The following is a 16022-nucleotide window of genomic DNA, read 5'->3' on the forward strand; positions in this document are numbered from 1 at the left end:
AACAACAACAACAGCAAAAAGTATTTAATTTCAACATAAATGCGAACAATTTACGGTCATTTCGATATGTGACGCTTGAGTCCTTGGCTCATACATGCAATTTTGCCCGTTGAATAAACGAGAATCATCAACGTTGGTCGTCATAAAAGAGCACTAAAATAAAAAAAATCCTTCAAATCTGTTCACTTCGGAAGTAATTTCGCACGAAATGGTTTTATTTCCGGCCGTTTCATATCAACTAAAATGATTTTCGCCGGTTAGAAGTGAAGGGTTTCAAAAATTGTACACGCAAAATGCATGGACTGAATTGAACATTTTTTTTGTCGTTTTTTATTTAAATCACAAACACACACACACGCCTACCTTTCGTCGTGTGCGCTGAACAATTCCGCTATCATCATCATCAAGCTGTGAATAGATAAAATTTCTCTCCTATCTCACTGACGGAAACGTTTGAATATATTTTATCACAACAATTTTATCCAGCCAGATCTTACAGGCTGAAGATTTATTCGAAGGTTTTTTCTTTCTTTTTTTTCCAAAAAAAAAATCCGTTCAGGAGAATATGTACGTTTATAAAAGCAATGCACCATATGCAATTATGCGAATTTATGTATGAACAAATGAGTGTTGGATTTAGCAATGGGACTGGATATTTGGTTAAAATCTATTGTTGTTATTTGTGCATTTCGATCAATGATGTGGCCAGCATTAAAAAGAGTCCGATAGAATCTAATGGCATACCGTCAATGTAATTAACTATTCAATTAAAGTCGATTTAATAGAAAATTGAAATTTGAGATGCTCAGAAGAGTACAATGCATTCTGTATAATAAGATCTCATGTTCAAAATGTATGCGATACTATAATCGGGTAAGATTAGGACATATCGAAACGATACACCAATTTTAATCCAATAATTCCGAATCCATACGTTTATGTATGGCACATAGTCACTATACAAATTGAATCAGATGCAATGCATAAAAAGTGGCGCGTTGAAAGAGGATGCAATTGCTAAATATGGCAACGGTAACATCAATGAACAATGGATAATGCATGTACCGTACAATTGAACTGAATAAACAGATGTGTGTAAGAGTATCTCTCTTACAAGAGAGCGAGAAAGAGAGATCGTGAGCAAGAGAGTGGGGAGGAGGAGGAAGGAAGAGCCTGGTCAGTGGTCATTGTTGATCGCTTGTCGTACACAAATCGAAATATTATTTGCATCGTAGCTTCGATTGGTCAGTGAGATGGGAACCCAGTGAATGACTTTAAGTGCAGAACAAGAGATCAAAGGTTATTAATTAATGTGGTAGACTTTACGCTTGCATATATGCATCTGCATATTTGCAATCTGTTCACCGTTCTCAAATGAGCTTCAGATTAATTCGAAATGTATGAACCGGCGGTCAGTCTCCACAATGGCTGAATGGAAATGAGAAGTTAGTCCATTGAATGTAATGAACATGCATTTTATCGCAGCTATTGGCGAAGAAGCATCGTGTGTTGGGCTGTTGCTATCAATAAATATATTCTTGAGTGGTTTTCATGCCTGCTTTAGAAAGATACTAAGCTAAATAAAATTATGCTCCTCGAAGTTCTCTCTGCGATATTGTGAGAGAATGAGAGTGAAACATTAAATTAAATCTCATCTAAGTGTTCTCCGCTGCTTCTGTATCGTGCATGCTGTAGATGTTTTTAGCGTCGGTTGTTCCAGTGTCATGTCTTCAGAGCGATTCTTGTATTTAAAATACCTCACATATTTTTGATTAAATTATAAACTTTCCATCCGGACATTATTATTATTCAATTATATCTCCATTCCATCTTTGGTAGCAAAACTGATTGATGAACGCGGCAGTGTGCACTGAAATGAAAACTGTAACACTGTTCTCTTTGTATTTAATTGACGATAAGTGGCAATTTTAAATGTTTTAAGCAAAACATTTTGATGTTAATCAACTTAGGAGTGCCTCTAATAATAATATTAATGATATGTTGGCGAAAGCAAAACAAACCAATGACATTTTCTATTTGAACGTGTGCGTGTGTGCGTGTGCGTATGTGTGTGTGTGTGTGTGAACATCTAAACAACAATAGCGGCAACAAGAAAAACAAAAAAGCTATCTGTTTTTCCTCATACGTTGGCTGTTTCAATTGTAATTGATAGCAGTTACATTGATGTGCCATCAAAAGAGCGGATTTTAAACTGTTATTTTGCTGTTGCAACAGTTTAATGGGGTTGACTGACGATGAATGATGATGAGTTGCGCCATGTATATAGCCAATATCAGCTGTATTTACCAAACGAAATTAATAATGTGATTGTGTATTTACGTTGACAAACACAAAGACATGCACAAATGGTACCTGGTGAGAGGGAGAGCCAAAGGGAGAGAGGGGGGATGGAGAGAGAGAGAGACAAGTCTTTTATTACAGTTTGTACACACGATAATAATGTTGTAATTCAAAATGAGCAGCAATTTGTGTACAATGGCAGGGCAAAGCCGATGAATAATGTAACCTTTTCAGTAGGCTAAAAATGGTTTTTCATTTCGCACTTTTATCACATTTTACCATCATTGTTCTGTGTGCACACGGCACACACAAAATAACATTTTCATTGGCTTGAAGCGCAACCCTCCTGTTTCATGTTTTTTTCGAAACACAGAGACGTTTTTTTTTTTTTTTCAAACCATCATTCTCCACCAGCAGAGCACGGTAATGTTGCTTGTTATCGGCCGGTGTTCAAACTGGCAGATGAATACATCATCAAATATTTTTCGAAAACTTGCATATTTCACATGCATTTGTAGTTTTCGTTGGGTATTGGCTGCATATTTATGAACCACACACATACCATGGTTGATCTATCTGCACCAAATGAAACCATTCACGTGCGTTTGTTCTTTATTGTTGTGGAATATTTTAATGAGCTTGTTTGTTGATAACCAGTATTTGAATATTTGAAACTAATTTTATTGGTTTGAATTCAATAACAAAAAGAATTTCATCGAAAATCAATACAAACGCATTTCGAACCAATTATTTCGGTGAGAGAGAGAGAGAGAATACCACCGTTTGACTATGTCACATTCATCGAATCAATTTTTGAACTTTGGCATCACGATAGGAGTGAAAGACAATAGTTGAAATGAAAAAGGAATAAATAAATGTTACATGAATGATTCGCTATTTAGACAATGTATTTGTTTCAAAATGAAAAAAAAAAATTCAGAAATTTACCCGTTAATTAACATGAGAAAAACACGATTTTAATTAATATTTTTTCCCATATTGATCACCAGCTTTGTTCAATTACTGCTATTGCTACTCGTTGCTATTCTATTCTATTTGACAATCGAAATTGCGGCAATCATTCAACAGTCGTAAATGTTACAAAAATTTCGATGGGAGTTATTAATTACAATTTTAGCGATTTAATAAGCACGATAAACAGATTGATTACATCAATTCAAAAAACAAAACGGATAAAATTCGGAATTAAAAATTATTTTTTTAAATTTTAGGTATGGAATAATTTAAACATTTTGATTGCTTTAAATTCGAAAGTAAATTTATTTCGGTCACATTTATTTTTCATCTATAAGCTAAAATACCCCATTAAATTGAAAAGCAAACATCAATCATCATGAGTTAATGTGTTAGAGCGAATTCGGTTTGCGTGCCGAAGCACTGATCGAATTGTATAGTTTTACTTCAAAAACATTTACATTTTAATTTTTTCCAATAATTTCATTGACTGTAATTATAAATAACTTAATGTGCAATTAGTTTTAATTTTAAAATTCAAAAATCTTGTAAAAAAAGAAGAGCGAATATTATTCAAATTGTAATGATTGTTCATATATAGAGTTCAAGTGAGCAAAAGTGCAGCAAATAATTAATTCGAATGTATTCGAACGCCGATTTCAAAAAATATGCGCTTGAGCGACGTAAAGCTGCAAGTAGCGAACGCAATTTAAAGTTTTCCGGTATGGTTTAATCATTTTTAATTAGCATCTAAAGTCCATGATATGCCTTAAAGATGTTGTTTCAATGTAAATTTTCTTCTTTTTTTATTTGTTGGTTGCTTACATTGTACTAATCAGTATTTGCAACGTAAGCAATGACGAACCTTATTTGAACATTAAATATCATGTTGAAATGGAAATTTAGAACAGTCTGTTGTTTGAGCTACTATCACGAAGTTCGAACACTTGAGCTTTATTTTCAAAAGACTTCAGATTATTAGGGCATAAAATAGAATAAATAAAAGTTCCAACATGCAGCCGATTTTGGTTTTATTCGTTGCATTAGCGGTATTTTGTGAAAATGCATTTGGAGTGAATTTTCGTATGTTTATAAATATATTTTTCATTCAACAATTTAATTTTTTTAAATTTGAATATTTAAAGAAAGAATCTTTCTATTAACAGCAACTGACATTCTGAAATGTAAAAAGGGTGATACGGATTGTATAGTAAAATCAGCAAATAAAGTGCTGCAAAGTTATGGTGCGGAAGGTGCTCGAGCAATCAATCTGTTACCACTGGATCCCTTATTGATCCCACGTATTTACATAAAACAAGGTGCAGAAAGCCCAGTGAACGTTGAATTAATTTATACAAATAATACCTTGAATGGAATTAAAAATTGTGAATTTTTTGGAATAAAGTAAGTACAATAGATTTGAACTCCCATATAGGGCTGGCCTTTTATGTCATCATTAAAAACATAAATTATCCGGGCGAATACTTTAAAATTTCAAATGATTCATGCGGAGAGCAGGTTTAATTTGAAAATTTAACGTCATTGGAAAATAGTTCTCAAAGATGATGTAAAATAGCCAGCCCTAGTCCAAACATCAGCTTATAACGAATTGTGTTTTCAAGGGGTTTTGATGAAAACATAGAAGGGAATTATGAAATACGAGCAAAAGGACCAATTGTGTCACTCCTAGGACCCTATTCAATTAACGGCAAAATTCTGGTTCTTCCGATTCAAGGCGAGGGCCAAAGTAATATCACAATAAGTAAGCAATCGATTTTGATTTTCAATTTTCCATATTTTGACCAAATTGAAAGGGAGAATCATTTAATCGCAAATTATTGTTTTTCAGTGAATCCGGAAATGTTAGTCAAATTCAATGGCAAAAAAATTGAAAAGAATGGAAAAATCTACATGAAACCAGATAATACAAGATTAACATTCACAACTACTCGAATTTATATGCGATTAGAAAACCTCTATAACGGAGATAAGGTACGAATGCATTCAGGAGAAAAAAGAAACAAATATTTAAACATTTCATTCTTTGACAGGTGCTTGGAGAAAGTACGAATACATTTTTGAATGAGAACTGGAACGAAGTTTTTCCAGAAATCAGAAAGTCCGTGTTCGATGCATTATCACAAATTGTCGAATCATACATGACAAATGTTTTCACAAAAATTCCATACAACGAACTGTTCGCTGAGGGTAAATAGACGCATAATGCGCATTCGATAACAAAATTTGTATTGAATTGGGGTTGACCTATTGGTAATAGAATTCGTCTCATTGTGGTTGTAAATGTTTTAAAATTAACAATAAATAGTACCAAATGCCTGTGGTTTATATTATGAATTAATATGGTTTTTTGATATGTATTCGTGATTGATTCAACTGACAGCTAGCTCAATATTCAGCTTTGATTCTTCTGTACAATTGATTATTTATTATTTGTTTAGCATTCAAGTCTCGTTCAATCGACACATCGTCAGTTGATTGAAGCCTTTAATTTGAAGTGAAGTGATGATTACGCAAGAGTGTTTACTCGCGTGCACACAAATTATATTGGGTTTCACACCTAATACTATCGTTAGTTCAAATTACCTGTCAATTCAAGCTCATTTAATGAGCAATTAACACGAACAATTGAACAAGTTCCCGCAATGTACAATGGCGTACAGAAAATTTAATACCGTTGCATGCAAACCGAATATTATGATTATCGTTTGGCGAATATTTCTCAGAATGAAACATGAAACTGGTTAAAAGTGCATCTTATTGAAATCCACTGAATTACGTCGAGTTAAGAAATTAACAAAACCATTTAAAACTGTAGATTACAACGGGCAAACCAACAATAGTCGTGGAGCAGATTGAAAAAGCGATTTTAATTAATAATTTTTTGTTCATATTGTGATTGTTTTTTGAACACTAAATTGAACTTGCTTTTGAATGCATTGAAATGTTTTTCTCTAGTCGCCTGCTGTATTTTGTTGATGTGGTCGCGCGACGCGTTGGTTTTTTTCGAACAATTCTCCATTCGGTGTCATCGCAAATGTTGATATGTCCTTTTTATTGGTTTTTCACCTGTAGTGGTAGCGCTGTACCCACCAGATTGTGTTCCATAAGCGAACTCGATTATATCGTGTCCATGAGGTTGATGAAATGGAATAATCGTGCTACAATTCATATTGAGTTTTTGCATTCATCGCATTGCGGTGTCCCTTTTACAAAAATGGGCATTTAATCGAATTGGCACTTTCAGAGCTGGTTGTCGTATATTGCGTTGGGGGACTTTTCGTGAATGCAATATTTTTTTTTTTCATTTTACATAAACAATCGTCACCAAGATGTAGACAATAGGAGATTTTAATTGAATATTTAGTCTTCTGTATGGCAAACCTTTTTTTTTCGCGTTTTATAATAAAAATTCGATTAAAATTCCAAATAAATCCACATTTATTCGATCAAATAGTTTTTGAATACATTGGCTTCCATCGAATTCATTTGGTTTTTTGTGCAGATTCGTAGGCCTGATTCCAAATGTCAACCAAACTAACTGATGCATTAAATCGATAAAACATGATTAACGGAAGCGATATGTGATTCAAAATATTCCAAAGTCTATATCCATAATAACTGTATCTGTAAATCAGAAATATAGACCGAACATGTTTGGCAATGAAAGAAAATTTCAAATTTGCGAGCAGAGTTTTCAGATAGGATTCTTGGAAATTTCAAAACAAAGTAAAAGTTACAGCTGCTCCGAATGAGCTTGTCTGAAAACTCAATTTCATCTTACCGTACATCACCAGTGATGGTTTTCCCAGAAAATGTATGATATATCCAAAGACTCATGTTGGCCATTGCTAAAACCGAAAATGATATTTGTTCAGAAACCAAGACCACAACGACTGAAAGACAGCCACAGTAAATAATTTTTGAAGCGTACAAACCTAAAAATATCACAATACCACGTCCGGTTTTCTTATTTTGCAAAAATATTGAATTCGAACACCGTCTTTTTCCATCAATTATGAATGGTGTTTGAATTAAAACTTGAATGACGCGAAAGATTGAAATGCATATCGTCAGAATGGCACCACTGTGAAAAGCTGGCAACAGCGAAAAAATGCACTCCATAAAAAAAGCTGGAATTGCAATAACAAGCAAAATGTCGTCCATTTTAATTTTCGGATCAAATTTAATGTCCAATTTCACGGTTTGCGTATAAGCGTAAATAGTGGCAATAATCAGAATTAATAGTACAGTGCATTCGAAGATATTGTTGATCGTTATACTCGTCTTTAGATATGATCTAAAAGAAATACACACGATTTGATAACCGTTCCAGCAATTTAGACTTGAAAAATGTGTCTCACCGATTTTGAAATCCGACAAACATTAGAATAATAAAAACAATGGTCATGATAGCCAGTAAAAGGCCAATAAAAATGCCTGGAAAACAAAACAAAAGGCTGTGATTTCGGTTGTTCATCGAAAAATAAAAAATATTTCATTACCATGATAACTGGATTGGCAATTCATGTGAACATGGGAATTGGTTTCAATGTCTTTATGGTGCTCGGCTGATTCTTGGCTAAGTTCCGGCAAGTAAACCGTTGACAATGAATCTGTTTGGATCGAGATGGGCGAAACAAAAACTTAAAAATAAAATCTATAGAAAATCGTTGAGAGCTTACGTTCCGTTTTGTCATTTTGAGACGAAGGTATGTCAACGTCATTATCGTTGCCGTTGGTGTTGCCTATTTTCCGTGGGCAATGATTGATATTTGCGTAGATTTTACACCAAATACCAACGATTAAAATGCAATACTCGATAACGAATGGATACAAATATGGAGCGAATTGGCGATGAACAGCATTCAATGCATTCGATTTACCACAATCATTATACACAAATTCAAATGTTTCATTTGGTCGGGCGACTCGAAACATTGCTGTCGATGGAAAATGAATTTCCGCTTAAAGAAATTCAATGAAATTTCTTGATTGAGATGCGTTTTACCATAATTTTCGGCATCTGATTCTGCAATGGCATCCGCTGTCTCTCTGATTATGGTGAACACCCACAGCGACAACGATGTACCAACAGAATGCATTAAAAATATTCGCGCCACATTTTCATTCACATTGATAACAACATTCATGTATTTTACAATGAAAAACAACGAGAATAATGAATAAAGCGGAAATAGAATATTCAGTGCAAGCGTTGTATATGAAGCACATTCGTACAAATAGTCGCCGTTCGATGATATAAAATAGGCATCGTAACTAATTTGAAGTGCTGAATACACGAGCAGACCAAATGCGAACCCTATTCGAAAATGGATCAGACACACATACAGAAAGATAGAGAATGAAAAAGAAGAAGAGATTACCTTAAAAGTAATAATTATTCTTATTTTTGCATTTATTTCAGTAAAAAAGACTGTATTCAAAATCCACTTACATGCAGCGCCCAATTTTATGTAAAAAGATTCTCCATTTTGATTTGGCAAGAAGCAATATTTGTGTATAATGCTTTTAATGGGCGGTAAATTTAAGTCAAGAATAGCTTGAGCATAGAGTGCTTCCACATTTGTCGATCTATTGCCATGCACCTGTGTGGCGTGGAGTAAAATTAAGTTACTTTGAATGAAAAAGACATACTCTTTTGTAAAAAAAACAAACTTACTTTATTTTGTTTGACATAATTTTCAATAAGTTCCTTGCGTTCCAAACGATCTTTGAGTTCATTTTTTGCATGAAAAATATGTCGCCGGATGTCTTTATATAGATAAAGGAAATATGCAAATGCCATACAAAGCATGTATAGGCAAAAAGCCTATGCCATTTGTTTACACAGTAATACATTACTTTTTTTTATTAATTGTTATTCACTTAAAATCTATTAAAAATTGCCCCCATCAAATTGAATTTCCTACTTACCTGTGGCAGTGGATATTGGCTCTTAACAACATCACCGATAAAAATGATGGCACCAAATACAACCAGAAATATGGCATAGCATATTGAAAATGTGGTAACAAAATATTGTCTGTTCGAGAAGAAGAAAAGAGAATCGAACGATTGCAAACTTACGCACAATGGATATGCAGTACAAATTGCACTGACACAATTGAAAAACAATGGAAAGCAATTAAGCGAACAATTCGCATACAATCAAATGAAAATCTAATTACACCGATGATGAAATACTTTGTGGCCAAGTGATTGCAAAATATTCCAATGCAATATTTCAAATTACCTTGTTAATTTCCGTTTTTCGTTGTTGGTTGAATCTTTTGAATTGTCCCATTTGCCATCCGATTGAATCACAAAGCTACCAACCGATGATCGTTGCGGCAATGAAAATGCATTCGACAATCGTCCATTCTCAATACGAACATCAAGTGCACTTGGACCAAAATGATTTTGCCATAGTCTTTCTCGTTTTGAGAATAGATTGCCAGAACTCGATATGAAATCATCTCCAAGATTTTCATAATAATCGTTCAAGTATCTTCTATGCTAAAAATAGGGAACATTTATATATATACAATGGTAACGGTGTTGGTGTTCGGCTATTATTATATCTCTGATGGTTCTTATATTCGAAATAATTTGAAGCAATATGAATTGTGTTTCATTAAAATTGAACTAATTACGTGAAAATCGTAGAGAAATGCGCTAGAAAATCATTCGACTGACAATTTCTGTGAAAATGTCTTTTGGTGAATTATAGGTAATTTTCCTGAAAAAGGTTCATTTTTTTATACTTTGGTAAATTATCCGTCTCGTTGATCAATATTCATCAAAGCAAGAATCTGCATGCACATAGAGATTGTGGTCGACTAAATCAAGAAAACCACATTCTTTTTAGCTAATGAAGTATCTCTTGTACATATTTTATTGAATTATTAGATTTATCCAATGATAATTTTAAATGGCTAAAAGCGATTTCCTTTCTTTGTCACTTTAGTGACAAAAAATTGTTTTCCACTTCAATAGCTATGAACGTAATTCAACCCAATTTCCAAAGCACATTTTGCCAAAGTAAAGATAAAAGCCCTTTAATTTCCACAATATGTGACACAGTTGGGAAAAAAAAGTTCCTTTAAATATTCTTCGAATTTGTGTCAAATCATTGCTTTTAGTAAATATTGAAACTAAATTTAGATTTGAAACGTCTGCTGTTGCAGAGCATTGGTTTTTAAATTCAAGAAATAGCACGTCGATTTCAATAGATTTCAGTAGAAATACACTCAACGACTATGATGAGCCATACTGTGCTATGGCGTGTATAGACAATGTGACGAATTGATTTGATTCTTTTTGTTTTCATTCAACTTCTCCAACAACATAGAATAAATACACATTCAACAGTTGATACACAATATATGGGCTGAAATATAAATTCTCTCACTCTACATTTTTCTTCCGCACCTTCCCCCTATATAGTACACCGTATCTTTCTCTCTTTCTTTCTAAAATAGATTTAACAAACTAAAGATAAACGTATTTGCAACAGATTTGGTCGGATGTGCTCGTTCTATCTTTACATCTTGTTCGGCAAAAATTTCCACTCAATAAATTTGAACAAGTAAAACAACAACAACACTATCAGGCACCATCAACACCACCACCACTACCACTGCCACCACCGTCGACGGTGACTATGCTACGAAAAAAAAGAGAACGTCATCCATGCACACGGCTTACACATGCTTATTCAGCGAACAAAAGAGAGAGAGAGAGAGAGAGAGAGAGAGACGAAGAGAGCCATAGTACCTATTTTATTATAAATAAAAGCATTTTTCGAAATCACATCGGGTTAGTCTCTAAACAACCGTAAAATCAAACAAATTTTCTTAGTTTTTCTCGTGCATTCTGTTCTGCTCTTCTCTTGTTGATTTAATCCTTTGGCCATGTATGTGTGATAGAGAAAGAGTCAACGAGTGAGTGTATGTTAACGTTAAGCGAGAGTTCTGATTTTTTTTCCCTATCGTCATACTATATGTTGATGAAAACATTCGCATGTATCGCTTCAAAGCACTGTAAAAGGGTTCACTTTATTTCCTTTTTCACATCGTTCGCTTGCTTTTAGATGTTACAGTTTTTGTAACAACATTATTGGCACTTGTATCAAACACGAGCCAATATAAACAATGTGCGCGGCACAAATATGGGAGTGAAGCGACAACGCTCAATCGAACCGATTTTCAAATGAACCGACACAATACATCAAACGATGAAAATGTTTTTATTAACAACAATGATGGTAATCACGATGAGCTCATCGATATACGCCAATATTTATTGCTACACTTTTCATCGAGAAGAAAATTCGAGAGCAAAAAAATTCAATGTGAATAAAAAAAATCGAGCACAGCACCTCATTTCTAAGGTAAGTAATTTCTGTTCAATGAATTTTACTCGATATTCTTTTGGTCAACCAATTTCGCCATAAACTCTTCGGCCACATTCTTGAGATGAGCGATTTCTATTTTTGCCCATATTTTCTTGGCGTTTTTCACAAAGACAATTTATTATCGTACCGATGTTCGTTTGAAAATTCTTGAAAGAAAAGCGATTTTTTTATAGATCATCTCTAGAGAGTCCAATGATTATTTGCTCATAGAGTTCATAACTATGAAAGAGAGAGAGAGAGAGAGAGAGAGAGAGAGAGAGAGAGAGAGAGAAATGATGATGACACTGAAAAAAGTAAACTAATATAAACATTGATGGTTTCGAGGCATATATCGTTTGACGAGCATCAAATTAGTTTCTTTTAATTTTAGTATCTGCGACAACAGCACACAAATTTTATCCACTTCACCAACATCTAAAGGGATGCTAGAATGAAAACCGCTCGCTTCATACGATTTAACACACATATGTGGATCGCTCTATACTTTCATACTTTCAACAAAATCTCCATATATGCAAGCCATACACACGCTATGATGCATTAATTATTTGTTGGAAAACATATTTGCGTGTTCATTCATTCAATCAATCCACATTCAGATCAACGGATAGAATTTTTAGAGAAAGCAAACCGCTATTATCGCTTTTGTAGACGAATTTTCATTAAACAACTTTCAAATGACTGTTTCACATGTGTCAAATGAAAATAAACGAAACACATTTTTCACACACAATTTGCTATGACCTGAAAATTCACATTAAATTAGTTCAATGAAGAAAAATTCTCACCCAACACGATGGTGTATTAACAAAACCACGTTCAATTCTTTCGAATTGTTCATAGATTGGTGGTTTCATAAATTGAACATTTCCGCGTATCGTACCGTCATTATCTACACTAGCATCTATAGAATACCGGCAAATTGGTCGTACATTTGACAAACTTTTGTTAACATTTTCAAGCGAGTTTTGTTTTTGATAAAATGATCTTGGAAGGCACACTATATCACGATTTGAATGGATTTCATCAGAAGAATTCATATTTAATGACTAATATCACACAAATTCAGTCTCTACACAAGCCAAAATCTACTTAATAACATAAACCACGATATTAATATCTTTAAGTTTCCATATTTTTAAATAATCTCTTTTTGTATGATATAGAATGATCTAGCACACCGAATTTTTATTGTTCTTCTTAGTAAAATGATCAACAGTTTTTACGGTATCACAATTCGTTCTAAAAAATAATCAATGCAAATAAGTGTCTTACACTTAAACTTCACATCTTCACTCGCATCAAACTCAAGCGAATAAATACCGTCTGACTTCCATTAACTGATTCTTTTAAATACTTTGCAATGAATAAAGTATTCTTTGATGAAATTTCGTTTTATTATCACTTCCAGACACTTCGATATTTTTAAACCAAAAAAATTAGACTTTGAATAAATAAGTATGCTGTACGTGTGTCTTTTTAATTGAATTGCTAATTTAAACAAATGACAATTTTCGAGAACTCTGCCGAAAAAGTGATAGTTTTTCTGGTATGAATTTCATTGACGTCAATTACATTATTCTAAAACAACCAATGACATTCATCAGCCAATTGTGCCATTTTTTGTTACGCCCAACGAATACTTCAAAATGAGTATTAAATTTGACGGCGAAGACAATATAAAATACAAAAATATATTAATTTATTTTCATCTGGAATTCAAAAAGATATCATTACGAGTCATAATCATAACACCCTGAAAAAAATGAACCCGTACAAGTTTGTTTAAAAAAGATGAAATGAAATTCACAATAATTTCTCTAAAGGAAGAAAAATTAACGAACGTTCAGAATGGGCACTAAAAACTAAGATTCTTTTGAAAAATTCCCAATCTGAATCATTCATATCATTTGAAATCTCAAAAAAATTTGCTAGTCAGCGGGGATAGATTTATAATCACATAACAACAGAGACAAGCTGGAAACGTTACTATGCACTACAATAAGAATATGGCCACAGAAGAACTGAAATGTTTGATCAATATTCAGTTGTCATGTATTTACTTTTCGTTCGTAAACAAACTTGTTTGTTAGTAGAAATTTTGAGCCAAGTGAATAATTGTTCAATTGTTGATAAATTTGATATACAAATGATGAATATAAAAACTGGACCCATTATACCACTACCACTGCATCGTCGAATCAATCGCTTGATAAAAACTGATGACATTCTCTTTGACGAAACGTCCATACCAGAAGAACACAATGAACCAAAATTGTTTAACGACGTATAAAGCGATCTACATTTTGAAGTAAATAAAATGTGTAATTTGTCTATTAAACCGTTTCATTTTTTAGGATTTACAATTACGAGATGATAAAATCTTTGTTGAACCTCGATTAGAGCCGAAGCCATTGAGTCAAATAAAAACGAATTGGTTTGATGAATTTTGCCGAAACACTCAAAAAGATCGAATAATATGGGAATCAAAATTGCATGAGGCCTCACGACGATTCGCAAATAAATCGATGTACGAACAAGTTGAGGATCTAATGGACATTGTATGGTGTATTCATGCATTAAATTTATATAGCATTGTATTGCTTCTTATAAATTATTTGCAGTCAGCTGAAGATTTTTCCGAGTGTATCAATAAGTTAGCCGACGATGAACAGCATCAAATTAGCAAGGAAATGATTAAGAAATTATTTTCAATCGAAATTGAAAATGACATTTCAAACTCATTGTTTGTGCAAAAAACTCATAAACCATATGTATCCGAAGAGATCGCTGAGTTATTTGAATGTCCCGAAGTAAACAGCTTCTAATTTCTTAAATGACATAAATAAAAAGTGATTGTTGTTTTTTATCATTTAGCTGGCCATCGAAAGGAATATTCGTAAATTAATGAAACAAGATAAAAAGTCAACGAAAGTGTCACCAAAATATCATGCTTTTGGCAGAAGCTTATCTCCAGCATCGAAGCAAATACAAAAAATCAAGTTTACAGAACCGGAACCATTCAATTTCCCCGAAGATATTCGGTCCGGTGAAAATCTTTTCCATGGAATTGATCAATTAAAGTAACACAATTTTGTCTTGAATAAATATATTTGAGTGATGTATGTATGTTTTTGCTCTGAACAGATCGACAAAGGCACTCATAAACTACTTTGATGAACACAATTTACCAAAACCAAAATATTTAAGCAAAATGAATGCGCTCAAATCCAAATCAAAAAACACATCACAACAAACGCCATTGTATTCGGATTATCAATGATTGGAAATATTTTGCATCAAAATAGACAATAGATCAAAATATCGCATTTCAATATTTCATGTATTTTTCACGCCCGATACCGAGTAATTTATTTCCAAAACCGAAAACATTGAAAGAATAATTGATTATAAAATGATTTTGTTAAAATGTGTAGAATGTCAAGGTCAACATTGCTTCGGCAAACTTAAAAATCGAAACAGATCTTCACTTTTTGAGAATTGTTAAGGGGTAATTTCTCAATCTATTCTCAGTGGAAATATTGGATACTATACTGGTCAGAAGCAATGAATGTAAACCACTTTCTTCACAAAATGTTAAATTCTTTTTGCTAGTATTATTGTAATTTTAACTTTTTTTCAACAGCTTAAATCTGTTGTTATACATATTATGCTTATATGTGTTATTTTTTATTTGTTTTCATTCTGAACTCACAAACAAAATTCGCGTGATATATTATCAAATTAAAACTTGAATTGAATGATTTACGAACAAACACAACCAAGATAAAACGAAACAAGAGATAGATAGAGTAGATGTCCAAGAAATTATTAAGTTTTATTAATATCACGATTGATATAATACTATACAAACACAAATTCAAAAGTCAATATACTCATTGGAAACATTCGACCAACAAAACTTCTTTTATTTACCCTTTATAAAATTCTGATGGAAAATTTGGTTGATCTGTTTCATGAACTTCCTTGAAATGATGATAAATAACAGAAATCACCATACCATATACCATTATTGGTTGTGATTGGCTTCAAGCCACAAATCTCAAGCTACGAAAGGAAGTTGCGTTTATACATTTAAATTAAAGTACTTATTTATTTGCAGACCGAATTTTGTTTGGTATTGATGTCATCAACAATTCTATTTAAATAACGATTTCGACAGAAAGAAAGTTCATTCGCGAGTTGTGTGTTAAAGTATTAAGATCAGTCATTTATCAGAATGTCTTTAGTACCACTCAATCAAGCCTTGCCGGTGGTGCAAACTCAAGGTCTAAGCAGTGGATTTGGA

The 16022-nt window shown here is 33.0% G+C and overlaps 3 protein-coding genes across 3 annotated transcripts; 2 read left to right on the forward strand and 1 right to left on the reverse strand.

Moving 5' to 3' along the window:
• Window positions 1-4164: 4164 nt before the first annotated feature.
• Window positions 4165-5635, forward strand: LOC116347592 (protein takeout-like). The gene is made up of 5 exons (XM_031778252.1): window positions 4165-4359; window positions 4443-4680; window positions 4899-5038; window positions 5126-5268; window positions 5328-5635. Exons 1-5 carry the CDS (start codon window positions 4290-4292, stop codon window positions 5490-5492), a joined length of 756 nt encoding a protein of 251 aa, XP_031634112.1. The 5' UTR covers window positions 4165-4289; the 3' UTR covers window positions 5493-5635.
• A 1076-nt stretch (window positions 5636-6711) lies between these two features.
• Window positions 6712-12825, reverse strand: LOC116347613 (proton channel OtopLc-like). Its single transcript, XM_031778288.1, has 12 exons — window positions 12502-12825; window positions 9551-9813; window positions 9232-9340; window positions 8978-9127; window positions 8753-8903; window positions 8306-8617; window positions 7980-8237; window positions 7800-7910; window positions 7659-7734; window positions 7233-7594; window positions 7079-7145; window positions 6712-6921 (listed from the first exon to the last, which is right to left on the reverse strand). The coding sequence occupies exons 1-12, from the start codon at window positions 12751-12753 to the stop codon at window positions 6780-6782; spliced, it is 2253 nt and encodes a 750-aa protein (XP_031634148.1). The 5' UTR covers window positions 12754-12825; the 3' UTR covers window positions 6712-6779.
• A 1029-nt stretch (window positions 12826-13854) lies between these two features.
• LOC116347630 lies at window positions 13855-15217 on the forward strand. The gene is made up of 5 exons (XM_031778309.1): window positions 13855-14000; window positions 14071-14274; window positions 14338-14526; window positions 14591-14796; window positions 14861-15217. Exons 1-5 carry the CDS (start codon window positions 13863-13865, stop codon window positions 14994-14996), a joined length of 873 nt encoding a protein of 290 aa, XP_031634169.1. The 5' UTR covers window positions 13855-13862; the 3' UTR covers window positions 14997-15217.
• The last annotated feature ends 805 nt before the right edge of the window (window positions 15218-16022 follow it).

Source organism: Contarinia nasturtii, unplaced genomic scaffold (genome assembly GCF_009176525.2).
Source record: "Contarinia nasturtii isolate CC-2019 unplaced genomic scaffold, AAFC_CNas_1.1 Cnas_scaffold_1964, whole genome shotgun sequence".
NCBI lineage: Eukaryota > Metazoa > Arthropoda > Insecta > Diptera > Cecidomyiidae > Contarinia > Contarinia nasturtii.